We start from the raw sequence: 27,410 nt of genomic DNA, 5'->3' as shown, positions 1-27,410 counted from the left end.
CTGGAGGGGTCCTGCTGGAGGGCGGGGGGGGGCACCGCGTGGGGGGCACCGCGTGGAGGAGGGGTGGAGGAGGGCACGGGCGCGCTGGGGCAGAGCACATTTGCACGTCCTTGGTGGTGGGCCCTGGCGTCTGGGGGCCTGACCAGGTGTCCCCGTGCCCTCTCTCCCCACAGATGTGCCCCCCTCGGGCGCTCCCGCGCTGAGTCTGAGGCCCGCCCTCTAGCGCCTGCCCGCCATGTCGCAGATGCTGCACATCGAGATCCCCAACTTCGGGAACACTGTGCTCGGCTGCCTCAATGAGCAGCGCCTGCTGGGCCTCTACTGTGATGTGTCCATTGTGGTCAAAGGCCAGGCTTTCAAGGCCCACCGGGCCGTCCTGGCCGCTAGCAGCCTGTACTTCCGCGACCTGTTCAGCGGCAACAGTAAGAGCGCCTTCGAGCTGCCGGGCACCGTGCCGCCCGCCTGCTTCCAGCAGATCCTGTCCTTCTGCTACACGGGCAGGCTGACCATGGCGGCCAGCGAGCAGCTCGTGGTCATGTACACGGCCGGCTTCCTGCAGATCCAGCACATCGTGGAGCGCGGCACAGACCTCATGTTCAAGGTGAGCTCGCCCCACTGTGACTCGCAGACCGCCATGATCGAGGACGCCAGCTCTGAGCCCCAGAGCCCCTGCACCCAGCTGCAGCCGGCCGCCCCCGCAGCCCCCCCCTACGTCGTGTCCCCCTCCGTGCCCATCCCACTGCTGACCCGTGTGAAGCATGAAGCCATGGAGCTGCCGCCGGCCGCCGGCCCGGGCCTGGCCCCCAAGCGCCCACTGGAGACGGGGCCCCGGGATGGCACAGCGGTGGCGGGTGCCACGGTGGCGGGCGCAGCCCCTCTCAAGCTGCCCCGGGTCTCCTACTACGGGGTGCCCAGCCTGGCCACCCTCATCCCCAGCATCCAGCAGGTGCCCTACTCCCAGGGGGAGCGGACCAGTCCGGGGGCCAGCAGCCTGCCCACCACCGACAGCCCCACGTCTTACCACAACGAGGAGGACGAGGAGGATGACGAGGCCTACGACACCATGGTGGAGGAGCAGTATGGCCAGATGTACATCAAGGCCACCGGCAGCTATGCAGGTAACGCGCGGTGGGGGCTGGCCCCGTGCCCCGACCGCGCCACCCGCCAGTGTGTGTGGGCGCGCCTCCAGGCCCCGTGGGTACCGAGGCGAGCCTGACCTCGGCCCCGTGGCACTGGCAGCCTGGCCGTGGCCGCTCGGGGAGGCCGCTGTGCCAGGGAGTGCAGGGGACGGTCCCCAACCTAGGCTCGCTGAGCTAGAGGGGCAGGGCCTTGGCTGAGGACTGGACACTTAACGCTGGGTGAAACCCCGCCCGGGAAGCTGCAGCCTGTGGGACGGGGCCCGCTCTTGCGCGGGTCACAGAGGACACTGAGGGCCTCGGTGGCCCAGGGACCTGCCCGAGGGCTCACCACAGGGTAGTGTGCGACCCACCTGCTCCAGACCTTAGTGACCCGGTGTGGCCCGGTCTGCCTGACCTTTGACCTCAGCCCTTCCCTGTGACTGTCAGTGAGGCCAGAGACTCCCCCGTACCTGGCTCGCGTGCCACCACCTCCCTGGGTCCAGCACCGAGGGACAGGCCGGAAAGTGCTTGTTGAACTGAATGAGCTGCCCCCCCGTTATTTGTGGGGGGTCCCCCACTGGGGGCCTGCGCACCTGAGATGCCCCCACTTAACATGGTGTTACAGATCGCATCCCAGTCCCTGGAGACCATAGAGGGTCCAGTAGTTGGGGCCCCAGATCGGGTGTCCACCTGCCGTCCGTATTCCCCGAAAACTGGCTGTGCGCCTGGGCCCGCTGCCTGCTCATTTGCATGCAGGGCCCATGCCCAGTGCATTGGCCCTGGACACATGGTGCTAGCGGGAAGTGACATCCCAGAACTGGGGCCCCGAGGGGCAGTGTGGTGACTCTTTCCTCCCCTCTGTTCCCCTGTGTCCTGGTGCCCTGGTGGGGCAGATGCTGCCCCCCCCATCTACTCCTCCACCTCTAGGCCGGTACTGGTCGATCTGACCAGCTGGGGCCCTTGGGATGGCCACTTCCCCGCGAGCAGCCAGGGACTGGATGGTGTGGCCAAGCCGGGGGGAGCAGGGAGGCTCTGCCTGGGCGCCCGCCTGTCCTCCTCAGGGGCTGTGAGTGAATGATTTTTACCTAGAGCTCATTATTTGAATGTACGTGGTCATATTGAGTGACTTGCACAGGACACGAGCATGAAGACCACGTTGATCTGGATTTGGTTCTTCTTGGAGTGGCAGAGGGAAGGGCTTGGTGTCCTGATAGCAGGAAACCTGCAGGCTCTGGCTTGGCCCTTCAGAGGGCCACTGGGCTTGGGCCTTAGAGGGAGCCTCTGGGAACGTGCCCTGTGTGGAGTTTCCTCTGCCCACTGCTGACGGCCACCTTGGGACCCGGGGAAGGGCCATGTGGAGCCCCAGACCCAGCCAGAGGGAGCTGGAATCTGCCAAGGGTCCAGGGGCGGGGGCCGTCCACCAGTGGCCCACAGTGGGACACCGGAGCTGGGAGAGGACCCCAGCCTCCAGACGTCTCCATCCAATGTGGCCATGAGCCTTGGCAGGAGTGGGATGCTGAGAAATAGGATGAGGTGTTGGGATTGCTGGGTGCAGGTACAATGCCTTAGCCCATCTGAGTACACCTGCCCGTCCAGCTGGACGAGTCTGGGGCCCTCTCCTCATCTGGACGGTGGCCTGTCTGTCCTTGGGTTTTCCAAGAAGCCAATGGGACAGTGGCCATGGGAAGGCCAGGGTAGGGGTTGGAGGCCGAGCTGCCCGGGGCTGCCCCTCTGCCTTGACCGTGACCCAGCTTTCTCACCAGCCCCCCCCCCGACCCCCCAGCTCTCAGACAAGATGCCAGGGGCATAGGCCTGGCCCAGGGCCATGTGCCTGCAGGGGGTCACCCATCCATCAGCGCCCCTTACCCCCTTCTGGGGGTGTTGGAGGGAGGATGGGAAATGGGAGAGGACAGTGGGCACGGGCGGGCAGGGCTTGGGGCCGGCTCGGGGTGCTACAGTCTGGGTTTTCTCCTCGGTGAGACCATAAGTGGGGCAGGGAGGGGGGTGTGTGATTTCTTGGTTAAAATCTAGGTTATTGGCAGTGACGTCGCTGCCATCACTGGGCCCCGGGTGAGCTGGGAAGAGGGTTGTGGGGGAGGGGGCCGTGGGGGCAAACAGGCAGAGAGAGGGGCCTGCCCTCAGAGGCTGCCTGCCCGCCCCCCGGGCTCCCTCTGCACACTGGCTTGGCCAGGTTGGGGGACGTCCTAACAGCCCCCCGGGCCGTTGAGCAGCCTGCTGCCCCCAGTCTGGGGCCCGGACACAGGTTGGGCAGGCCTGTCTTGGAGCTGGTGGAGTGTGTTCCAAGGTGCACCCCTGCCATATAAGGACATGTGGGAGTCCCTCCTTCCTGGCCTGTTTCCCCACCTGTCAAGGGAGAGGTGGGCCCGAGTGACCTTCAAGGGTCTTGACCAGCACTGTCTGTGTAGGAAGGTGTGGGACGCCACAAGGGTGCCCCCATCTCCACCCTCCATCTGGTGAAGAACCATTAGCAGCTCCTGTGTGGTGAGCCTCTTGTTTTGGAAATCAAGGGGTTAAACATGACAGATGAGGTTAGTTGATCGTCCCGGTGGTCCCACTGTGTTCCCGCAGGGCCTCTGTCCCCGTGTCTCCTGCACCTCCTCGTCCATCGTCCATTGGGCGGAGACACCATAGCTGATTTATCTAGTCCCCGAGGACACTGGGGTTGTTTCTGATTTGTTGCTCTTAGGACTGAGTGACCAGGAAGGTGCTGAGTAGGGGCAGGGGGTGTCGGTAGGGCGGGTCAGGCTCCCTCCCCTCTCTCCACAGCTCCTGGCTTGGGGCGGGGTTTCCTTGGGGGCTCAGGAGGCCCCTGCTCCAGGAGCGAGGCGCTGCTCCGTCAAGGTGGTGGGGGTTGGTGTTGGTTCAGGGGTGGGCAGGGCACAGAGGGCAAACCAGTGTGGTGAGGAGTCTGTTCCCACGGGCCGTGAGCAGTGGTGGCCCAGACAGGCAGACAGACAGACAGCAAACAAGACCTTGAGCAAGTATTTAATCTTGGCTGGGGGTCGCCCTGAGGCAGGATGGGCTGCCCCTGGACCCCCGGGAGTGACGCTCAGGGCCAGGGAGAGTGAGCTGACCAAGGGTGTGGTGGGGGGGGCTCGCTCTGCCGTCTCTGCAGGTGGGGTGAGGCTGGCCAGAGGGGCCACCTTCTGTGCCCCTGCCCCGCTGCCAGGGCTCCCGTGGCGCCTTCCGCTGCAGGCCCAGCCCCTCCTTGGTGTGGGCAAATGTTGCTCCTGCGGATGTCAGAGACAGAGGCACCCCGAGCCGGGCACTTCCACCTTCACCTGCTCCCAGGAGGGGACCCCTGTGGGCTGCTGTCCCGGGGTGTGCGGCGGCCATGGGCACCATCCTGGGGTGTGCGGTGGCCGTGGGCGCCGTCCCGGGATGTGCGGTGGCCCTGCCCCGTCTTGCTCCCGCTTCCCTCTGGGGGCCAGCCGGCTCCCCTGGGTCTGCCCATTGTCCCGACACCAGACACGGGATGGGGTCCTGGCACGTGGCAGCACATCTGTTCCGGGCTCCGCCTGCTGCGAGCAGAAGCTGCAGGTGGCCCCTGTGAGCTCCGGAAGGAGTGTGCGCGCTCTGCCATGGACCAGGCCCTGTGCATTGTCACCCATGAGCTCGGTGCTGTGTCGACCCGCAGCTGTCCACCCTTCCACCCCTCCCCTGCCTGTTGGGGGCCGCTCCCACCTGCAGCCCAGCTGCCGCTTGGGGCTCTCATAGGGAAGGGGAGAGGTGAGGTTTGTTCTGCGAATCCCAATCCCAAGCAGCTCTCACGGCTTCCCGGCCTGTCCGGGGGTGTCCACACTGCTGGAGCTCAGCCCCACCGCTGGGAGGGCCTGGGGAGAAGCAGGGGCCTTTTGTCCCTGGCCTGGCGAGGGGTGGGGCCCAAGCAGAGGCGGGGTGGGCTCCCTCCCTTTGAAGGCAGCACGAGGGAGGTGCCGGCCCTGGGGTGTTGGGAGGCCCGGCGGCACACTCCAGCTGCGGTTTGGGGCTTGTCCCCGAGAGCCTCTGGGGTGGCCTCCCTGGCTCCCCGGTCCTCAGTGTCTCCTGTCTCAGGTAGAGGACAAAGCGCGTCGTGCAACCTCACGCGTAGCCCTCCACCCCGAGGACCCCGGGGTTCCTCCTGCGGTTGTTACTGAAGTCTCACTTCTGTGCCTCCGGGAAATGGGTGTGAGAGGCCCCTGAGTCTGGGCTGTGACAGCAGAGCATGGTCACCCGCCCGCCCCCCACAGCCTCCCAGCTGCCTCCTGTCCCTCGGGATGCGTTTGCCCGTTCTAGAACATCAGGTGAGCTGTTGTGCTCTTCGAGCTCCCGCTTCCCTCGTCAGCAGAATGTGCGAGGGGCTCCTCTGTGCTGCGTGGGTCAGTTCCTCTGTTCCCGCCCCTGCTCTAGTGCTTAGTCAACCATTTCTACGCAGTAAACCAGGCCCGTTCCAAGGGTGGTGAGGCGGGTGGTTGGAATCAGTCCACTACCGCGGTCACAGTGGCACAAGATACGCAACAGTCTGCCTCCCATACAGTGTCTCCCGGGTCCTCCCGCCCACCCCTGGCCCCCGGCAGCCCCACCCCCCCGGCTTTCTGTCCCTGCCGCTTTGTCTTTTCTAGAATCTTTGCAAATGGCATCGTACTGAAAGGAGTCTTTCCTTTTTCTCGCCATGTTTTGCGATTCGTGCATGTGGCGTTGGTCCTCAGTCGCCTTGGTCGCAGCCGTGGACGTGGCCCCCAGTGGCAGATGTGTGGGCGGCCTCTGGAGGGGGGCTGTGGTCATCGTGCGGCTGTGAACATCGGCATACCTGTGGGACCGCCGGCTCACGTGAGGAGCGTGTGAGTCGCACCCCACTGCTGCAAGGTTCGCTGGTCTTCCAAGAGTTGTTTTGTCATGAATGATTTTAATGGGTTTTCACTTTAATTTTGCAGACGTGTTGCGTCAGCTCACTTTCAAATGTTGAAGCCTGCTTGCACACCTGGGATAGACCCCACTTGGTCGTCACGTGTTGCGGGTCTCGTATGGCGCTGGGTTCGATTAGCTACTGTTTGCTTACGGAATTCTGCATGTGTGTTCCTGGAGGTCAGGCTCCCGTGGCTTTCTCACAGCGTCTTGCGTGTGCGGGGAACGCAAACCTTCTGTTCCCTCCTTTCGTTTTTGAGAGTTTGTGTAGTAAGTTTGATGTTATTTCCTTCTCGTGTGTTTGATAGAATTCATTCGCTGGTGAAGCCACGTCGCATTTGGTTTCTTACTGCCGTTAATTGTGCAAGAGTTTTTAAGGGTAAATTCTGTTCCTTTAGATACAGAATGATTCGGATTCTTCTTCCATCATGCTCCAGCTGTGGTGATGTGTGTGTCTCCTGGAGCTTCTGATGCTCCCACGGCCATGGTGCCTTGCGTCCTGGGGTTTGACCACGCTGGCGCCATACGTCCTACGGGCGCTTCTTACACATGGCACATGGTTGAGACTGCGGGTTCCCGCGGTCCCACGATCCGTCTTTTATCCGGAGGACTTAGGGGCCTGAGGCGGGGCTCGAGCTCACGACCCTGAGATTGTGACCTGAGCCGAAATCAAGAGTCGAACGCTCAACCACCTGAGCCACCTGGGCGCCCCTCTGCCGGCACCTTTTGGGTTGACCTTTTCCTCCTTGGCCCCACTGTTGACCTCCTCTGTGCTTCGGTGGCCCATGCCCTCAGACGCCTGCCCCTCGGCCCATCCACTTTCTCAGTGATGCCATCCTTGTGCCTCCCAAGTGTTCCTGTCCCCTCTGGCCCCTCGTGCCACGCGGTCACGTGCTCCCCAGCTCATGTGTGGCGGCCTCACCCGACACCGTTTTTCGTACCAGAAACAGCCAACTATCTTGGTTCCGTTTTTAGTCCATTTTATTTTATTTTATTTATTTATTAAAAGATTTTATTTACTTATTTGACAGAGAGAAACACAGCGAGAGAGGGAACACAAGCAGGGGGAGTGGGAGAGGGAGAAGCAGGCTTCCCGCAGAGCAGGGAGCCCGATGTGGGGCTTGATCCCAGGACCCTGAGATCATGACCTGAGCTGAAGGCAGACGCTTAACGACTGAGCCACCCAGGTGCCCCAGCATATGATAAATTCTTTAAAAAATCCTGTCTGACCAGCTTTTTTTTTAAGACGTGAATTTAATTAACTTTATTTAATGTAATCATATATTGGGGTTTCAACATACCATCTTATTTTGTGCTTTTTATTTTTCCCACCTGTTCTCACCTTTTTTTTTTTTTTAAAGATTTTATTTATTTATCTGACAGAGAGACAGCAAGAGAAGGAACACAAGCAGGGGGAGTGGGAGAGGGAGAAGCAGGCTTCCCGCCGAGCAGGGAACCCCATGTGGGGCTCGATCCCAGGACCCTGGGATCATGACCTGAGCCGAAGGCAGACGCTTAACGATTGAGCCCCACAGGCGCCCCTCTAGTCCATTTTAAAATCTAAGTCCAGGGGCGCCTGGGTGGCTCAGTCTTGAGCCGAAGCCTCTGACTCTTGATCTCAGGGTCGAGAGTTCGCACCCTGTGTTGGGCTCCGTGCTGGGTCCGGAGCCTGCTTAAAAATAAATAAATAAGTACTTTAAGTCCATTTTGGCATCCAGCTTTCCATTTCACACCGATGCAGGCAGTCCTGTCATTGCCTCTGCATGCCCTCATCTGGTCCCCGGGGACCCCGGCCCCCGCAGGTCTTGCCCCGCTGCTCTGCGTTCTCCTGTAGATGGACGTGCGCAGTCACAGCCCCGGGGGCCGGGCCGCGTGGAGCCGTGTGTGCGTCGTGTGAGTGCGTGGCCACGGTGGTTGGTCTGCTCCTTCACCAGAGGACGTTTACGTGGCTTCCAGTCTTCAGTAGTGATGAGGGAGGCTGGTGCAAATGGGCGCATCCCCACGTTAGCCTGTCCTTGAGGTTTCCGTCCTACGGGGTGGACTCCCCCGTGGTAAGGTGGGCGTCACGTGGCGAGCATGCATTTGACTTGTAAGACGTTGCCCGGCTCCTGTCGGAATTAGTGCTGTGGTCACACCACAGCCACGGCGGGCCACGTTCCCGCCAACACTTGGTTTTGTCTTATTTTAAAGCCACCCCCGCTGGGCCGTGGTGGTGTTTCTCTGATGTCTGATGATGTCGGATTTCTTCTGTGTATTCACCACCCATGTATCTTCCCGGGGCCTCTGCCTCTGAATCTTGGCCCTTCTTACTGGGTTGTCTGGATATCGAGAATGTTAGGTCCCTACGACAGTTGTGCGATCTTTATGTATTCCGGGCGAGGGCCTCTGTTGGGCACGTGATTCACGAACGTTTTCTCCTGGACTGCTGTTTGTTCATTCCCTTGATAGAGTCTTTTTCATAAAACAGACATTTTTTGTGGCGCCTGGGTGGCTCGGTCGGTTAAGCATCTGCCTTCGGCTCAGGTCATGATCTCAGGGTCCTGGGGTCGAGTCCCACATCGGGCTCCCTGCTCAGTGGGGAGTCTGCTTCTCCCTCTCTGCCCTTCCCCCTGCTTGTGTTCTCTTTCTCTCTCAAATAAGTAAATAATCTTTAAAAAAATATGAAAAAAAACCCTTTGATATTTACCCATATGTTTATTTTGTGTAGATGTGAGTTTCCATCTGGTATCATTTTCTTCTGCTTGAAGAATTTCTTGTGACGTTTCTCACGGTCCTGGTGATGGACCAGCAGTGAATTCTGGAAACTTGCAGAAAGGTCTCGATAGCACCCTTTTCAGAGTCTGCCTCCGTGACGCGGGATGCACGTGCAGTGAAATCAACGTGGGGGTCTGCGCTGGAGTCCCACGCAATGCTTTCGTTGGCTCAAGGTGGACACCTCTCTCTCAGTTTCCTCCCGGGAAGTCGCGGGCCATCCCCGTGATTTTCTGTGCGTGCCGTGTCTTCCCAGGCTTCTCAGAGCCCTTGTGTAGTTTTCTGTGTGTTTATTCCGTGATGGTTTGCAGAGCTTTTTGGGGCACGTGCGTTTACGCCACTGTTTCTCAGGTGACTTCATGCCCCTCTGCCCAGAGCCCCAATCACTTGTGCTTTGGTCCCCGAGATCGCTGAGGCTGCGTTTGTTGAGTGAATACTTGCTATCACTGTTTCTCCACATTCACCCGTTTTTCCGGCAGCTCCGTCTTGCTCTTCCCTTGGCCGCCCATGTCCCCATGTCTCCCCTCATTGGGCTCCTTTGTACGTGGCTGTAGCAGCCATGGTCCGTGGCCCGTTACGTCGTCGGGGTAAAGCCTCTGCCCTCGCCCCGTCCTGCGTTCTTTCTTGACCTGTTTCTGCTGACCGGCTTTCCTCCTTTTCAGGGTCGCCTTTCCGTGCCCATCATGTGTCTAATTGTCGGTGGATACAGGACATCGCGAATGTTACCTTGTGGAGCTCCCGCAGTTTGTGGTCCCAGGCCCCTCGCGGTGGTGCCAAGCGGGACTCCGTAGCCGTGGGCGTGGCGGCCTGTGCGTCCCCGGAGCGTCCCACCTCTTGTGGGGTGAGCTGCCTGCCCTTCTCACTCTTCCGGTCCCGTGTGCGTGGCCTAGACATCCTGTCCCATCCTCCGCTTGCCTGCATTCCCTCTAGCCACGAGAGGCTTACTCGCTTTATTTCTTGATCAGTAGCAGTTTTTGTATTTTGTTTAAAGACCTTTCTTCTCCACATCCAGGTGATTGTGATGTTCTTCTATGTGTTCCTTAAAAAAAACCCAAAAAACACAAAAAACACAAAAACTTTGATTTGAAATCATTTTAAATGTACAGAAATGTTTCGATAAGTGCCTTCTGCTCAGCCTCACTCACGGGTCAGAACGTGCTCGGTTTGCTTTGCCGTCTCATTTCTCTTTATATGGAGAGGTTGTGGGATTTTTGAGACGCCTGAGAGCACGTTGCAGAAGTTAGGCCCGTCTGCCGCCTGGTGCCAAGCATTTCTGGCAAACAAGGACATTCTCTTACGAAAACGCGGGAGCACGTTCAGCGCTCCGGAGGCCGGGCTGTGGTCCAGCGCTCCTGCCTAGCCGCAGTCTGCGTCGGGGTCTCCCTGTTGTCCCCTCGCCGTCCTCCACAACCATGCTGTTTCCCTGATCCCGGGCTCAGGTCAGAAGCACACCGTGTATTTTGTGGCGATTCTCCACCCTCTCCTTAGTCTGGAACAGTTTCTCTCGCCCTTTATCCTTCATGACACTTCCCTTTCTCCAGAGCACGGTTCAGCTGTTTTGCAGAATGTCCCTCTGTTTGGGTTTGTCGGGTTTTGCCTGGTGATGGGGCTCGGGTCGTGCGTTTCGGCTGGAACTCCGAGGAAGCCACGCTGGGTCCCTCCCGGTGTGTCCTGTCAGGCAGCACCTGATACCGTGCGGCTGCTTGGTGGTGACGGGTGACCCCTGCCAGCTAAACCCGCGCTTTTCCCTTCGCAAGAAGAGACTGTGCGTCACCCACCTCTCCCCCTGCAGTTTTAACGTCCAGTGAGGGTTCCTGCCAGTTGCGAAATGGTGATTTCTAGCTCCTAAGCCCCCCGTGTTTGCTGGCGGTCTTCAGGCAAGGGCTTCCCCAAATCCCCCACTCGCTCCTTCATTTATTGTTTATTTAGTGTTAAAATAGAGAGTTTTTAAAGCATCTTTCGTACTGTCTTGTTCCACGAATGTTCCAGGACCCGGCTGTTCTTCCTTCCGTGGGGAGTGGCAGGTGCAGCCGCCGTCCAGGTGTGACGTCTGCCTGTTGCTCCCGGGGCCGCGTTGACGGTTACACCCTCCTGGCCATCGGAGCTGGGATTTACAGATTTAAAAACCACGTGTTCAGGCCAGTGTCTCCAAATCCAGTTCAGCCCCAGGGTCGTCCTGGCCTCCCCTCTCATGCCTGTTCTCCTCCTAACAGACAGGGTTCTGGCACTCCCATTTCCGTAGGAAAGGCTTTTATATCTGCAGTATGTCTGGGATTGGTTTTTTTTTAATGTGCCGCGATATGGGGCCCAACGCCGACTTTTTCCCCACCTGACCCCCAGTGGGTCTGCCACTGGCATCAGGGAGACCACCTCTTCCCGCACCATCATGCCACAAGGTGTGTCCAGAGGTGTGTGCGGTGCGCAGGCCCACCTGCGCTGTGCCGTGCCCCCCCCCCCCCCGTGAGCCCCCCGCGAGCCCCCCCGTGTGTCCCTGAGCCAGCACCTGCTGCCTGCATATCCGTGTGAGCTCCGTGTCTTTGGTTCTGTTCCTCACAGTTGCCCTGCCTGCCTCCTTTTTGCATTTTTATACACATGCCTTTTAGAATCCTTCTGTTGATCGTCACGCACAAGTACCTGCCGGGACTTGGGTGGGGTTTTGTTGACTCCGTCCTCGTCCTCCATCAGGCCTGGGCTGCGCCGAGATCCCCACGGTGTTGGGTGTTTCCCTCCACTCATTTACATCTCTTTTGGGTTTTTCTTGGGACTGTCCTGTCGTTCTCCGCACGTCTGTTAGATTAATTCCTAGAAATTCATTTTTTGTTTGAATCTACGTAGTATTTAAGTTTCTTCTTTCTTTTCGTGGGTTGTTGCTACCGTATAGAAACAAGTTGGATTTGTTATTTAAGAAAAAAGTCTGGCCACAGCTCACTTGCCTATTCTGCTGGTTTGCCTGCAGATTCTTCGGGATCTCTCTGTGTGCAGCCGCGGTGTCTGCTGGGAGCTTTGTTTCTGTCCCTGACCGTGCCGCCTCCTCTCTGCCCGGCTGGACTGGCCCAGGCTTCTGTCTCATCTCCAAACTCGGGGAGAGCTTTCCATATTTTGTCTTTAAGGAGGGTATTCACTCCAGGCCTTTGTGGCGCATGTTAGGAGATGAAGGACGTTCTTTTCCTAGGTTAAGAACGTTTGGTTTTTTTTTCCATAAGTGTTGAATTTTAACAAAAGCCTTGTCTCTAAATGTTGAAACGGTCGCATAGTTTTGCTCTTCTGCACTTCTTTTGTGAACTATGGAGATTGCTCTTCTGAATATTCAAACAAGACAAAACCAGACACTCGTTCAGCCCAGTTGTGATTGAACCCCTGGATTCGGTTTCCTGGTTCCTCCCTCCCTGTTTTGGGTGACTTTTGTGAGGTGTGAGGCCCTCCCCAGGGTCCGACTCCTGGAAGGGGCGTTGGGCAGAGGAGTGAGTGCAGGCGAATCGAGGGGAGCCGCCCGCTCTGATCAGAGCCTGAGCCGGGGTTCGCAGCCCGCACGCTCATCCTGACCTGCACCCTCGATGCTGGGAAGCCTGTTCGATGCGGTGCAGCAGGGCATGTAGTTTGGACGGTGTAGACACCCCACGCCCACATCAGAACCAGGGCCAGGAGGCCACAGTCAGTGCTCCGCAAGTCAGGTTCGTGGGTGGCCACAGGTCACAGGGGGTGTGCCCTCTAATTCTCTGCCAGGTAGCAAGCATCTCACGCCTCTGTGTCAGGGTTCTCTCCCTTCTGAAATTAACTCAGAGTTATTTCCCGCTTGTTTATAATTTCTGTCTTTTCTGAGTCATCCGGAAAACTTGGCGCAAGATAGGCTGTTTCTGAGATGCTTGCTGTGACTGACAGCTGACGCTGCTGCCCCCACGTCCGTCTGGAAGCTTCCGTAGACGCGTCGGCTGCGTCCAGTTCTCTCATTGATCGGCGTGAGTTTGTCCCTAGCAACCTGTTAAGGTCCTCTTGAGGTCTGTAGCCGGGGCGGCACGCCGTGCCCTGGGCAGATCCAACCCCTCGTGTGGTCTGTGCGGCCCATGACCCAGGATGCCATTTATCTCTTTAAAGAAAAAAAAGCAAAATAAAGAAAGATATGCAACCGACGTCACGTGCGGCCCAGAAGGCCTCTTCATACTGAAACTTTGCCAACCTCTGTCCTGCAGGATCCTGCGCTGTCCTAAACCCTGTTAATTTATGCCCATTCTCCTTTTTATTCTTTCAAAGAACCAACTCTGGAATTTTTTTTTTTTTAATTTTATATCTTCATGTATGATTTCATTTCAGTTTGCTTCAACTTTCTGAGTTCCACTAGCTGCTGTTTTCCTGGTGTTTAAGGCAAATCTTCACACGACTGACTTCTCAGACTTTTCAGACGTGTGCGCGCAGGGCCGCATGCTTCCTGGTCCGCGTTGCCGCATTGTGTGCGGCGCATTTTCCTTGTCATTGGCGCAGAGCGCGTTCTCCTGGTTCCTGAGCTGACCCGTGGGGTAGGCGGCGGGGGTGCGGTGCTCAGCTTCCAAACGCATCCTGGGTTTTCTGCTCATCTCTTTGTTATAACTTACGGGTTAAGTGCCCCTGGCCATAGGGTGTTCAGAGCACCTGGTGGCTCTGGAGTCTGTTGAGAATCACGTTCTGCCCCAGTGCATGTTCCATATGCACCGAAAAACATGATTGCGTCGTTCAGCTTGATGAACCGTACCGATAATTAAGGCACACCTTGCACCCTCCTTCAGATTTGTTTTCATCTCCCTGTTGAATTGGCCCTTTTACCACCTGGCATCTCCTTGGAAAATCAGCTGGGAGTGTCTGTGTGCTCTTTGGCTGGCCTGTCCTGTGGGTGCGGACGCCGTATGTCTGCGTGTGGCTTCCAGCTTTCGTTGTCCTCTTGTTTCAGGTGGTCTCTTGGGTTTGGGTTTTTTAGCCAGGGTTCACAGACTTTAACTTCTTAGTCTTCTTTAGCACAGTCCGGTTACGTTTCGTGTAACTACTGACAACTTTGGGTTTCGTCTCCCGTCTTACTGAGGACTTCCCATGCGTCCCCGCTAATCCTCTGTGTTTCTCCGTTTTTCCTCTTTCTGGTTAATCAGTCATTTGATTCTGTTCCTTTCCCCTTTTTCTCTTACTGTAAGTTTGTGCGCTGCTCTCTCCAGGGTTAGGGATTTCAGCATCCATGCTGATGGACACTTCTCCTTCAGGGACCCGCAGGGCCTCCTGTCCGTGCTGTGTCTTAGTTCTGGGGATGTTTTCGGGGCCCCCAGCTCTTCTTGGCCGTGTCAGGGGTTGTGTTGAGACTTCTCCACACGGTTTTCTGGTGCTCTTACCCTCTCCCTCTTCACTGGGACCTCTCGGCCACGATGACTTCCCGTGCGCACCGCCGCGCCTCCTGGGCTCCCAGGACACGGGGTCGTGCTGTCCCCCACGTTCTGCGTCACTTGTCCTCTCTCTCATGACTCTCCTACTTCTGTTCCCTTTCTCTGCTTCAGTCTGGATTATCTTCCAGGTCGGAAATCTTGTTACCTGCTCTGTTTCATCTCCTCTGATACCGACCCCGTGTCCTGGGTCTGATTCTGGTTTTCTGGCGAAGTTCTCCATCGTGTCCCTACATTTCCTGTGCGTAGCGAGAACCGTTGGTTCACGGTGGTGGCCGTTGTCCGGGACGGGTCATCAGTGGGTCTGGTCCCATGTCTTTTTGTAAATTGCCTTTTCATCACTTATTTTCCCCATGTTCCTGGTGATTTCTTAGTGAGTGCTGGACAGTGTATGAAAACGTCCGGGAGCTACCACCAGCGCTCCTCCGAAGACGGTCCGTTGGAGGCCTGGGCCTGGAACTGGCAGGGTGCTTGGCGCTCTTCCCGGGCCATGGCTGGTTCTGGGTCTCCGCGGAAGGCCTGGGGTTCCCCAGAGCGCCTCCTCCTGGCGGGCCCCGAAGTCCGATGTCTGTTTATCTCGTACATGGGCACCAAGTTCTTTTTTTTTTTTAAAGATTTTATTTATTTATTTGAGACAGAGAGAATGAGAGACAGAGAGCATGAGAGGGAGGAGGGTCAGAGGGAGAAACAGACTCCCCGCCGAGCAGGGAGCCCGATGTGGGACTCGATCCCGAGACTCCAGGATCACGACCTGAGCCGAAGGCAGTCGCTTAACCAACTGAGCCACCCAGGCGCCCTCAAAATTATGTCTTGAACTCCCCTGTCCCCATGCTGTCCCTGAGAATTCCGCACCCCCTCCAGGCATACCAATAATACCCTCATGTGGCGTCTGCTCGCTCCCTTACCGGGTGTATTTCACGGTTTCCGCAGCATTGATGAAGAAAGTGGTCAAGGAGGGCGTCCATGGGACGCTGCACCTGCACCCCACCCGCCCCCACCCCTGCCCCGGGAATGCACTCCTCGCACCCACACCGCCAATGCGCGTCCTGCACAAGGGCGCAGAACATTCAGGAAACAGACCATGTGCCAGCGGTAAGTCAGTTTCAACACATTTCAAAGTTCAGATCATACATAAATAAGGCCACAGGAAGAATGGTCTATAAAACAACAATGAAAAGATAACTAGAAGAAAGCATATGTTTTTCATCATTAAGAAACATTTCTAAATTTCTCATGGGTCAAAGAGGAACTCACAATACAAATTGTAAAGTATTTTATTTTATTTTTTTTTTTTTAAGATTTTATTTATTTATTTGAGACAGAGAGAATGAGAGACAGAGAGCATGAGAGGGAGGAGGGTCAGAGGGAGAAGCAGACTCCCTGCCGAGCAGGGAGCCAGATGTGGGACTCGATCCTGGGACTCCAGGATCATGACCTGAGCCGAAGGCAGTCGCTTAACCAACTGAGCCACCCAGGCGCCCGGGCACCAAGTTCTTGATTTAACTTTTTTTTTTAAAGATTTTATTTATTTGACAGAGAGAGACACAGCGAGAGAGGGAACACAAGCAGGGGGAGTGGGAGAGGGAGAAGCGGGCTTCCCGCTGAGCAGGGAGCCCGATGTGGGGCTTGATCCCAGGACCCTGGGATCATGACCTGAGCCGAAGGCAGCCGCTTAAAGACTGAGCCACCCAGGCGCCCCTTGATTTAACTTTTTTTTTAGTTTCTTGGTGATAGTTTTTCTGAATCTGGTCCTGCACACGTGCTGCTTAGTGGTGGAAGGAAGTTGAAGGAAAGCTGGGCAGTGGCCCCTAAAGTCTGCACACTCCAGGCCCAGTTCCCCTGCTGCCCGGCTCCACGGCTGCTGCCCGCTCAGCTCGGGGGCCCTGGCCCTAAAAGTCAAGCACCTTATTTTTGTGCAGCTTCTGGAGTTGATTTTGATGGGGGGGCCACTCCTTCATTGCCGCATAGGCGTCTCTGGGGTACCTTACAAGTTACACGCACTTGTTTTTGTATAGCTAACGTATGTTCATCATCATAAACAGTACAAGAAGTCTGCACTAGGGAAGGCCATTCTCCCAGCCGTCCTCTGCCTCCCACTGTCTCCCAGAGGCCTGGCGTCTTGGTGTCCTGTCTCCCTACAGAGCGCGTGTGTGCACTTTACCTAAACACGTTCCCAGGGCGCACAGAGCCCCACTGGGTGTTCATGGTGACCAGTGTCACCGGGTGTCACGGGCCGTGATCTGTCCAGTCGTGTGCGGGAGATGGGGAGGCTGCTTGTATCTCGAGGCCGGGGCCGGATGAGCCACGGGAACTGACAGAGGGATGGAGGTCAGGTTGGCAGTGAGAGCGGCCCCTGGGTTTGCTGGGACTCCGGTTGGGGACTTCATGGGGTCTCCCAGGGCCAGACCAGGTGCTGGACACAAAAACAGCAGAGCCCGTGGGGTCTGAGGACAGGCAGCATCGTGGCAGGTTTGACTGGGACGGGCTGAGTTCGACAGGGAGCCGGCCCAGAGGAGGTTTCGGATGTTCCGAGCTGGGGCCAGAGGGGCCGCAGCCCGGGGCTGCGCCGGGTGCTGTTCGGGGCTGAGCTATCATGTGCCGCAGTGGAAGGCGTGGGGACCCAGAGGCCCGCCGCGTCCCTTTCTGCCTGGGCTCCCAGGGGCCCCGGGCGGCGGTGTGTGCATGCACGTCCTCCCCACTCCCAGGCCTCACGTCTGTTCCCACTTGTATTTCTTTCTTCTGGGCTTTCGCTGCCGGACTGGTCGCCTTGGGCACCGCGTGTCATATCTGACCGGTTCCAAGAGGGCTCTGCCCTTGCCCTTGTGCGTCCATGAGACGGGGTGCATCTTGCCGTCCGTGGGGGATGGGCCTACACTGGTAGTACCTGTGCCTCTCCCCCCAGAAGAGCAGCCTCGGCGATGACGCCCGGCCCCCTGATGCTCCCCTCCCCCCCCCCCCCCCGGGCCCAGGTGCGCCCTTGGGAACCGCCACCTGCCCTGTTCCCGGGACGCTGAGCCAGCTGTGGGCGTGGCCCTCTCAGAGCCGCTGGTCTGGTTGGTGCTGAGCCGGCAGATGCAGAGCGGGGGGAGACCTTTGTGAGGGGAGGCCACCTGGGGCTGAGCAGGAAGGGACAGGGCAGGGTGGGCGGGCAGCCCACACGTGGGGGTGGTGTGGCGAGTGTTCGCCATCCAGAGTAGCTCGGTCACCCCTCCATGCTGCCCCCGATAGTCACCCAGCCCCGCGCCGTCCCCTGGCAATCACCGATCTGTTCTCTGTCCCCAGAGGTCTGTCTTTGGGACCCTGTCCTGCGAAGGGGTGACCCAGTGCCTAACCCTGTGAGACTGGCCCCTTCCGTCCCACAGCGAGTCTGAGGCTCACCTCCGCGGTGCGGCAGCTGCAGCAGTCCTTCTGGATGGCCCGCGCTGCGGGCGCTCAGCGGCGTGTCCGCCCGCCGCCGCAGGGCATTGGGCTGTCTCCAGGCTGGGGCATGTGTGAGCGCCCTTGCTCGGGGCCTGTGCGGACTGTCTCCGTGTCTCCTTGCTCCCGGGTGAGTACCTCGGATGGGACCGCCGGCTCCCTGGGAAGCCGCTGAGCCGTGTCCCAGCGTGCGCGCCCGCCAGCCGGGGCCCCACACCCAGCTGTTCGCACCCTGCGCTGCCCAGCGTGCCCGGGGTCTGCGAGCTCAGCCGCTCCGTAGGTGTGAGGTGGGGTCTCTGTGCGGTTTTATGTGCTGTTTTCTAATGGCTGATGATGTGGAGCATCTTTTCATGTGCTAATTTGCCATCTGTACATTCTTTGGCCAAGTGTCTGTTCAGATCTTTTGCCCATTTTAAAAACTGGGTTGTCCATTTTCTTGCTGTTGAGTTTTGAGAGTTCACGCTGGATTTGCAGGACAAGTCCTGGGTCAGATGTGTGGTCTGCGGACCACTCTCTCCTGTCCGGGGCGGGCCTGTCTGTCCGTCGTTCACAGACCGGAGGTTTTCGTTTTCATGAAGTCGGTTAATCAAGTCTTTCATGGGTGATGCTTTTGGGGTCGTGTCTAAGCTTTTAGCTGAACCCAAGATCACAGAGATTTTCTTCCAAAAGTTTTATGCTTTTTGTGTCTTACGTTAGGTCTGTGATCCATTTCTACTCATTTTTGGGTAAGGTGTGAGGTTTAGATCGAGGGTGGTTTTGTGGTTTTGCTTTTGAGGTTTGCCCATGCACAGCCCGTTTCTGGGCACCACGTGTTGGAACAGCTGTCCCTTCCCCCGCCGTGGTGAGTGACCCTTTGCCACAAAGCAGCTGAGTGTGTTTGTGCGGGTCTGTCTCCGGGCTGTGGACAGGGTGTCCCTCTGCTTGCCCGCACGAACCTCGCGGGCTTGGTTATGGTCATTCTACAGTAAGTCAGAAGTGGACGGTGTGATTTAGTGTTTTTCTTTCCATTTAGCTGTAAGTTGTATTTTCCTATATAATCACGGACAAGGGGCTCCTTTCCTTAATCTGCCATTTTGACAAACAGTGTATACTCTTGTAGGGTGGGAGTACCCTTCTCTGTCCCCCCCCCCCGCCCGACCTCAGTGGAGCTCCATCACCTGCTGGCGGCCACTCGCACTAGTGGGGGCTCCCTACCGAGGGTGGGGGCTGCCTGTGCCATCTCTGAGTGCATCTGGGGACAGGAACAGAGTCCGCTCCTGGGGCCCCGTGACACGCCAGCATCCTGTGGGCCGGGGGCTTGGTATGTTTTGCTCGGGGAGAGGGCCCAGCACTTTGATCCTTAGTCAGTGAGCCACAGGAGGTTGAAAAAGTACAGGAGTTGAGGCCAGTGGCCCTCCCGGGGTCCCTCCAGACCTGCCTCACCCGCCCTGCCCTCCATTGTATTGAGATTGAGCTGGCGGACGTCACCCCGTAGACTGTAAGATGAGGACCATGTAGCGTTGGGTAAGGGCAAGTGTCTCCCACAGATGCCATTTGTCTCTTTCAAGAGAATGGTTCTGTTGCACTAGAATATACACAGCTAGGATTTCCCATCATAGCTGGTTTTGGGGGCGCCGTCCAGGGGCGTCAAGCATGCTCGCACTGCTATCCTGTCGTGCCCTCATCTGCCTCCAGGACTCTCCCATCTTCCTGACCCGAACTCTGTCCCGTTACACACGGACCTCCGCTCCCGCTGTCTGTCCCTGCAGACAGACCAGCAGCATTTGACGGGATCTGTCCTCTGTGCTGGGCTCACCTCTCTCATCATGATGTCATGAAGGCCCCGTCCTTCCTTGGCTGGACTCCTGCAGCGTCACCAAGTCAGGGAGCACTTGGGTCCCTTCTTGGTGCCCAGAGTTCCCCGCAGGGTCCATCCTCGCGTCCGGTTATAGCTCTCTTTGTGCATGATCTGAGGGTCACTGCCTGTCCTTGGTCGCTGCTTCCCTTTTGGCCCAGATCAGCTACTGTTCCAGATCATTCCGCAGAGGCCCTTTTGACCGTAACTCACCTTTCCTGCCCTGATTACTCACCTCTTGGTACACATAGCTAATTGCTCTTTCATGTGCTCCTCTCCAAATTCCACGGTGCCAAAATATTTGGAGCCCACAGTCCTGGAAGCCGGTTGATGGGGAAGGGAGCCGTGGTGCCTCAGTGCGATCCGCGGGGCAGCTGCCATGTCCCTGCCCACAGCCCACCGAGGGGCCTCCCAGCACGCCTGCAGCCCGGCGCCCGAACGCCCGCCTCAAAGCCACAGGGATGCACGGGGGGGGGGTTGTGCCCCCAGCCCCCATACCCCCCGCATGCTCTCCCAGGTCTCCAGAACCTGGTTGTAAGCTGTTCCCTCTGCTCCCTGGAAGGAGGAGCCCTTGACACTCAGCTGTGGGCTGCAGCGGCGGCAGCAGGAGATTTGGGGCCCGGGGAAGGGGCGGGGAAGGGATTCGGAGCACCTTTCCAGATGAGCCACCACTCGGGTTCGGGTATTTTTAGCTGGCGCAGTATCCGGCGCTCGGCAGAGCAGAAATAGAAGAGGCTCTTTTGGATGTTCTGGATCTGCCGGTCTCTGGCTCTCAGGAGCCGGGCTGGGGGGCTGGGGGGCTGGGGGGCAGGCACACGGACCGCAAACAACTTCTGCTGTTGAGAGAAACACGGCAGGACGCGTTGTGGATGGCGTGACTTTGGCTGGTGAGCGCTCTTTATGTAAATGCCACGCGTCTGCGTGTGTAATCACAGCCGGCCGTGGGGGGGCGGGGGCGGGTAATTATGTTTTAAAATATCATCCGGGTTGTTTTTGCTGTGCTCCCTGAGCCCCCGGGTATTCCAGGTTTGGAAGATTCTCTGTTGCTCTCCGCTGATCCGCCCCCCGCCTATGTGCCCCGCACACACCTTGTGGGAGGTGTTGCCCGACCCCCAGAGCGGCCCAATGCCCTCTGACCTGTGTCCTGGTCTGGGGCGGGCTGCCTGGGGCGGCAGGCCCACCTCAGCCCTGAGCCCAGCTGCCTGCCTTCTCCAGAGAGGCCTGCCCGTGGTGTTCGGGATGCCGGCCCTGCAGGGGCTGGACGGCCCCCACCACTCCCCTCCGGGAGCTTGAGGCTGCTCCAGGTTCTGGAGGCCTGGGGGTGTGGAGGGTCTGCCCAGGACCCTTCCTTGCCATCCTCCCTTCCGAAGCCCCTTCGCGGCAGCCCCTATATGGCTTCCCCAGGTCCTTGGCCCAGCCCAGCCTGGCCCCTCCCACCTCAGTGTCCACAGGAGCTGAATCTTCCTGTGACCCGTGAGGGGGCAGTGGGTCACAGTGCGGAGGGGACAGGACCCCTGGCCCAGCCTGAGCCTGATGGCAGGCAGGTTACCGTGGCCAGGCCAGGCCTGGAGGGCAGGTCGGAGGGTGGGGTCCTCAGGGCGGGGAGGGGAGAGGGGGCGGCGGCGACCTCCACGTCCACAGCCTGCTGCCCTCATGTTCCCATGTGGCGCAGGACCGTCAGGGGGCCCTGCCCCCCAAAGCTGCAGGTGTGGCGGGGGCCAGGCTCTACTGCCAGCAGGTGTTTATGCAGCGGTCTCCAGGCGCCGTGGAGGGGGGCTGCCGTGAGCCCTCAGGCTGGGCACACACACACGGCCTGCTCCGCTCTGAGCCTGCGCTCTGTCCGGAGAGGGGCCGCTCCACCTGGTCAGACCGCGGGCCCAGCCCCCTCGCACAGGCCACTGCCTCGTCTGCAGGCCTCGGTCTGGTGCACACCTCCTCCCAGGAGCCTCCTGGGCCCTCACAGCTGGTCTCCAGGTCTGGGTGGCATCCCTCCCCTGTCTTCCTCCATTCGCTTACTCGCTCTGGTCCTCCCTGCCGGGGTAGGGACCAGGTGGGCAGGGAGGGCGAACGGAGGGTGGGTACACAGCAGTCTTGCCCACCGTGGAGAGTGGGCATGGAGCGGGTCTGACCCGGGCCTGGGTGGGCAGGGAGGGCGAATGGAGGGTGGGTACGGAGCAGTCCAGCCCACCGCGGAGAGTGGGCATGGAGTGGGTCTGACCCGGGCCTGGGTGGGCAGGGAGGGCATTCTCGATTCCCGGCCCCCTGCCCTGGCCCGGCCTGAGAAGGCCCCTAACCAGGTTGGGTGTGTGTCCACAGTGCAGGAGAAGCCGGAGCCCATGCCCCTGGAGAGCCGCTCCTGTGTCCTCATCCGCCGCGACCTTGTGGCGCTGCCCGCCAGCCTCATCAGCCAGATCGGGTACCGCTGCCACCCCAAGCTCTACTCGGAAGGGGACCCCGGGGAGAAGCTGGAGCTGGTCGCAGGTGAAGGGCCTTCCCGCCCTCTCTTGTATGCACGTGCCCTCGGGTTTCCCTTCGGAGCGGCAAACAATGTACTCATCACCAATCAGTCAAAAAAAAAAAAAAAAGGAGAACATCTTAAATTTCTTCTAGTTTCCTTTTAGAAGAATGTGTCATTAAGAGGAGTTATTCAATTGAATTAATTTAGCATTTTAATTGAATCCCCTGGGCTGGCCTCGCATCTGATTGGCAGGGGCTGCAATCACGATTGTGCTTTAATTTAGGTGGGAGAGAAAACCACATCGAGCCCAGCGTGCTGGTCCCCCTCCCCCAGCCCCCAGAGGGGCCCCCCCCCGGCAGCGTTGACGGGTAACCACTCGAGGTTCCAAGTGCAGCTCCGAGGCGGAAACGGGGTTCTGTGAAGACAAACGGCACCTGTTAGGGCCGCGTGCCTTTGTTAGAAAGACGCCTCTTCCCAGTGGGGCTCTGCTTGGCCTCACAGCTCCTGGCAGATCTTTAAGACTCTTCACGGGGAAGATGTGGCTCCTGTCGCCCGCGCTGGGGCAGTTTTCCAGGAGTGTCCTCCCGGGGCCACCAGGGGGTCCCAAACGGGCTGGCCAGGACCCACGGGCACCGTCCCTCCTCCTCAGTGCTGGCGCGCACCCGCTCCGAGCCTCTGGGTCCCCCTGGTCCTGTTTGGTACTCCTAGTCGCCGCACCCGGGGCAGCACTGTGGGGTTCTGCCCGACCGCCCCCTCTGCTGGGAGGTCTCAGAGGGCAGCGGCAGAGCAGGCCAGAGAGGGGTGGCTTGGCCCTGCAGCTAACCGGAGAGCAGCCGGGCCTGGGAGGGGTCACACCTGTCCGCCAGGGTTTGGGGTTGGGAGGGGCGAGGGCTGACCACCTTCCCTGGCCAGGCTCCATGGTGCCCCAGCCCCCGTTCCAGAGTCCCTACAACAAGGGGGTGTCCAGCCCGTGTGGCTCACGGTAACCTGCTCTGCTGTTGGCTTGGAGCCTCTACAGACGGGAGATGGGCGGACGGGGGCCCTCGGGGACACTTGGCACGCTATGGCCAAGCCCAGTCAGACAACACTGACCCGACACCCCGGTGGTGGTCTCCGTCCAGAGCCCCGAGGCCGCCGATCCAGGCCCCCTCAGGCTAGAGCACCTCCGTGTACCTTCCTTCCACCCTGCTCCCTCCTTGTCTTTTTTCCCAACAAGATCCAGTATGGGATCTGTGACATGGGGGTCCTAGAGGAAGGCCTGAAGGGGGTGGTGGGAGTCCCGAGGACCCTGCAGGTGCGTGCCCTTTGGTGTCTTCTCGTCCAGAGTCGGGGGCACTGTCCCACGCATGCGTCCGTTCCTTTTCCCATGAGCACCATCTGGTCCGACAGAGGCCGCTCCACGTTCTCAGTGGGCTCCGGCCTTGGTGCTCCCGTGCCCTGCTGGGCACCCGGGCCTTGCCAGTCTTCTTCGGGGTAAACAGCATTGCGTGGGCTCGCTGACCACACCCCTGCCCTGTGGCTGGCTGCACCCTCCCCCCACAGGCACTGGGCCGGGTGACCTCCCTAATCCCAGCTCCCCGGCACTGCCTGAGGTGCTTTGGTTTTGGGGAAGGGTTGGAGAGATGAGTGTTTGCCAAACCGAGGGCCGAGCAGGGGATTCCCTTGAGGCTGGAAGGGTGATTTGGAGACAGTGCTCTGAGGCGTGTGACCCAGGCCGCCTCGTCCAGGTGGCAGGGCCCCAGCACAGCGAGGAAAGCCTAGAGCGATGGTCCCCAGTCTGTGGGGTCCCAGGCCCCGGGGGCGAGTGCTGGACTCAGCAGTCAGGGCGGCCTTGCGCTGCTCCCCGTGCTGCCCAGCACCCCCCGGCCCGCGGTGCACGTGTTCTGGCCCCAGCGACCCCTGGGAAGGTCGTGGCCCTGGGTTGTGGGTCACAGCCTCTCCTGTCTGGTGGTCACAGGCTCCGGGGTGTACATCACGCGCGGCCAGCTGATGAACTGCCACCTCTGTGCAGGGGTGAAGCACAAGGTCCTGCTGCGGCGGCTCCTCGCCACGTTCTTTGACAGGTGGGTCCCTGGGCCGGTGTGGAGGCTTCTAGGGTCTCCTCTGGCAACGAGCTCACGGCGGCCTCGCCTTCGTGGCCCCCCGCCTTCCTGACGTCCCGCCAGGGCGTCAGCCAGAGGACTGTGAGGCTGTGTGGGGGGGGGGGGGGGCACCCCCCCCCCCGATGGCCCGGCTCTCCTGGACACGCCCCTCCCCCCGCCCCTGTGAAATGAAGAGCCCCATTGATTCACGTGGGCCGAGGAGCCCCGTGCCTAGGGGGCTTTGCTCCCCTCCCGTGTCTGGAGGGTGGTACCGGCCCCTGGAAATGAACAGCAGTGCCAGGGGCGGCTGCTGGGCAGGTCCCATTCCTGCAGCGCCTCTGGCCAGTGGCCTCACTGCCCCCCACCTTCCCTGCCAGGAACACTCTGGCCAACAGCTGCGGCACAGGTATTCGCTCCTCCACCAGCGACCCAAGCCGCAAGCCTCTGGACAGCCGGGTTCTGAACGCTGTGAAACGTGAGTGCCCCGGGGCCCCCTGGGTGGGCTGGAGGGGCTGCCCGGGTCTCCGTGGTGCCACGCCGGCCCCACAGGGCAGGGGAGGCAGGGAGGAAAGAGCAGCTCTCGGGAGCCAGGTCTCGAGGTGTGAACGTTCTTGGTAGGTTTCCAAGCATGATGGATTCAGCTGCGTGCGAAACTATTTTAATATGTGAAATAGATCTAATTTTCCTTTTTGAACAAAACCCCTTATTTACATTTCGAGGCTATTTTGAGCCTTTGCCATCTGCTCGCCGACTTCTGCCTCCCGCTCCCGGGTGCGTGGGGGCGGAGTCCGGTCCCTCTCCGCAGCCCACGGCTGCCCCTGGTCCCAGCTCCCCCCGCCCCGGCATGGGGAGGGGCCTGCCGTCCGCGCAGACCACCCCGGCCACCAGCGGGCCCTCCCACGGCGGTCGGCACACGAAACACCGTCTTCCTTCCTTGCTTGGAAAGCATGTCTCGTGAGACTAATTCTGTCTTAGAGCAAAGAGGGGCCTTTGCGGTCGGTAGTTATGGTCCCAAAGCTGGTGTGCCGGCTGGGCTCCGGGAAGAGGCGGGGGGGGGTAGGCGATGCTGGTGTGAGGGGCCCGCCCCGGGGACCTGTGTCCGGCCCCCAGGCTGCTTGCAGAGCTGGGTCCTGTGGCTCCTGGTGGAGGGGAAGGAGGGAATGCTGATGGGCCCCGCTGCCGCTTCCTCCTGGCTGGGCGCTGGGCCCAGGACAGGCGTGGCCCGGCTCCCGCTGCGCTCCTCGTCCAGCCTGTGTGAAGAGCCTCTGACGAGGGCCCCGGAGAGGCCCAAGCTTCAGGGTGGGCAGGTGCCCGGGGCTGCCTGACTTCAGGGCCCTGCCCCGACGGCCCTTCTGGTCAGAGCAGCGTCCTCGAGCAGGCTTGTCTCCGCAGGCCCTGGGACCCAGGGTGGGTGGGACAGAGAAAGTGAGGCCCAGAGATGCCAGGGACCTGCCCAAGGCCACACAGCCAGCCAGTGTGCGGGGAGGCCCACAGCCCCGTGCCGACGCTGCCTGTCCCTCCTCCCCTGGACATTCCGGCCCGAGGCTGTCCCGAGGGAACAGGGCAGGGCCCCCGGGACGACCACTGGTCTGCAAGCTGAGGCCAGCAAGGGCCTGGCTGGCCGCGCGGCCCGCGGTGCCGGTGGGCCGCAGGGTGGAGGGCAGCGCGGAGGCCCCAGCCCGGGCCCCGGGTCGCTGACGCCCGCCCCCCCGCGCCCTCTGCTTGCAGTGTACTGTCAGAACTTTGCCCCCAGCTTCAAGGAGAGCGAGATGAACGTCATCGCAGCGGACATGTGCACCAACGCGCGCCGCGTCCGCAAGCGCTGGCTGCCCAAGATCAAGTCCATGCTGCCCGAGGGCGTGGAGATGTACCGCACGGTCATGGGCTCCTCGGCCGCCGGCGTGCCCCTCGACCCCGACTTCCCGCCCGCCGCGGCGCAGGTGTTCGAGCAGCGCATCTATGCCGAGCGGCGGGGCGACGCCGCCACCATCGTGGCCCTGAGGACTGACGCCGTGAACGTCGACCTGAGCGCCGCGGCCAACCCCAGCTTCGACGCGGGCGAGGAGGCAGACGGGGCCGGCTCGGTCATCCAGGAGGTGGCTGCGCCCGAGCCGCCGCCGCCGCCCGCGGCCGCGCAGAGCCCCCCGGCGCCCTTCGAGCAGGGCAGCGCCAGCTCCAGCCGGCCGCAGACGCCCGCGGCGCCCCGGAGACAGGAGGCGTCCTACGCGGGGACCTTGTAGAGGAGCCGCCGGGAGCCTCGCGGGACCGGTACTAAAGCTGCTTGCATGCGTTACTAATACAAACAAATGTGATCAAGCCACTTACCTACGGGACTGCTACTGTTGCCTGACAAAAATGTGATTTTTATCCTGCTTGTATTTAAAGTTTATGAAGGAAACAAATGCATTCGTTATACCGTAAAGGATTAGTCCGCTGGTGACCCGGTTGTGAGGCAGGTCCCAGGGCTCCTTTGGATCTGCGAGGTTCATCTCCGGGCTGTGGGCCCCGACCCCGCTCTGGAGGGGCGAGAGCCCGCGGCCCTGGTGCCCGGGCCCTGCGGCGTGGGGCGCGCGTCTCCCAACACTCGCTGCTCGTCGGGGCCAGCGCCCGCCCCTTTGGGGCCAGGGGCCAAACTCCTCTTGTTTTCCCTTCTTCCTGAGACTCGGGGCTCAGGCCTGCTGGGTCCCCCGCGTGCACGGGGTGCGGGAACGCGTGTGTGAATGTGCGCGTGTGTGTGCGCGTGTGTGGGGGCAGCGGTGTGGGCACAGCAGAGGGGAGGGAGAGGAGGTGCCCCTCCGTCCCTCCCGCCCCGCGCCCGTGGGCCCTCCCGGCCCCCTCAGCTCCACGGCCCCCGGGGCCCGCCGGCTCTACCTAGCCGCCCGCCGTCCTGTGGTGCAGCCCCACCGCCCTCAGCCATGTTGGGATTACGTTTGTTTGTTTGTTTTTGTCTTAATTCAGATCTACTTCATGTATGGTTTGAAAACTTTCAGACCCAAAAGAGCAAAAAATTAGGGAGGATTTGGTGTCCCTGCCCTCAACCCACTATGCTTTGGGCTGGGTCATCTGTGTACCGCGTCCCGCCCAGCCCTGGCCCAGGTCCCACGTGCCTCCTGTCGGGAGCGGGGGTGGGGGGTCCCAGGGAGACACAGCCAGGGTGTGTGGCGGAGGAGGGGCTGGGGGCCCCGCTTGGCCAGGCCGGGCTGGGGCGGGTCCCCCGTACTGTGCTGAAAACCTTGGGGCCGGGTGGGCGGGCGGTGGGCACGGGCCAGGCTGCTGGGCAGTTTGCAGGAGGAGCCCGGGAGCAGCAGGGTGGAGGTTCTGGAATGTGTGTGGCAGGGTGCAGTAAGGAGGGGCCCTAGAAATTGTTGGCTTGTTTGAGGCTGGAAGGCTCACGTTGAAGTTCAGTTGCTGTTTTTCGGTGAGCGAGGGCATGGGTTGTGCGCACACGTGGCC

General features: G+C 60.1%; 1 protein-coding gene across 1 annotated transcript; it reads left to right on the top strand.

Annotated features, from left to right (window-relative positions):
* The first annotated feature begins 235 nt into the window (after nucleotides 1–235).
* NACC2 (NACC family member 2) lies at nucleotides 236–26,197 on the top strand. Its single transcript, XM_021691037.1, has 5 exons — nucleotides 236–1,118; nucleotides 21,735–21,899; nucleotides 23,834–23,939; nucleotides 24,335–24,432; nucleotides 25,686–26,197. Exons 1-5 carry the CDS (start codon nucleotides 236–238, stop codon nucleotides 26,195–26,197), a joined length of 1,764 nt encoding a protein of 587 aa, XP_021546712.1.
* The last annotated feature ends 1,213 nt before the right edge of the window (nucleotides 26,198–27,410 follow it).

Source organism: Neomonachus schauinslandi, chromosome 13 (assembly GCF_002201575.2).
Source record: "Neomonachus schauinslandi chromosome 13, ASM220157v2, whole genome shotgun sequence".
NCBI lineage: Eukaryota > Metazoa > Chordata > Mammalia > Carnivora > Phocidae > Neomonachus > Neomonachus schauinslandi.
Note: the sequence above shows the minus strand (reverse complement) of the source record. Positions and strands in the feature narration are given on the sequence as shown.

Coding starts and splice junctions, on each gene's coding strand:
- NACC2 (XM_021691037.1), top strand. CDS start 236: ATGTCGCAGATGCTGCACATCGAGATCCCCAACTTCGGGAACACTGTG. Junction 1,119..21,734: donor GGCCACCGGCAGCTATGCAG/GTAACGCGCGGT, acceptor GTGTGTCCACAG/TGCAGGAGAAGCCGGAGCCC. Junction 23,940..24,334: donor CTCGCCACGTTCTTTGACAG/GTGGGTCCCTGG, acceptor CTTCCCTGCCAG/GAACACTCTGGCCAACAGCT.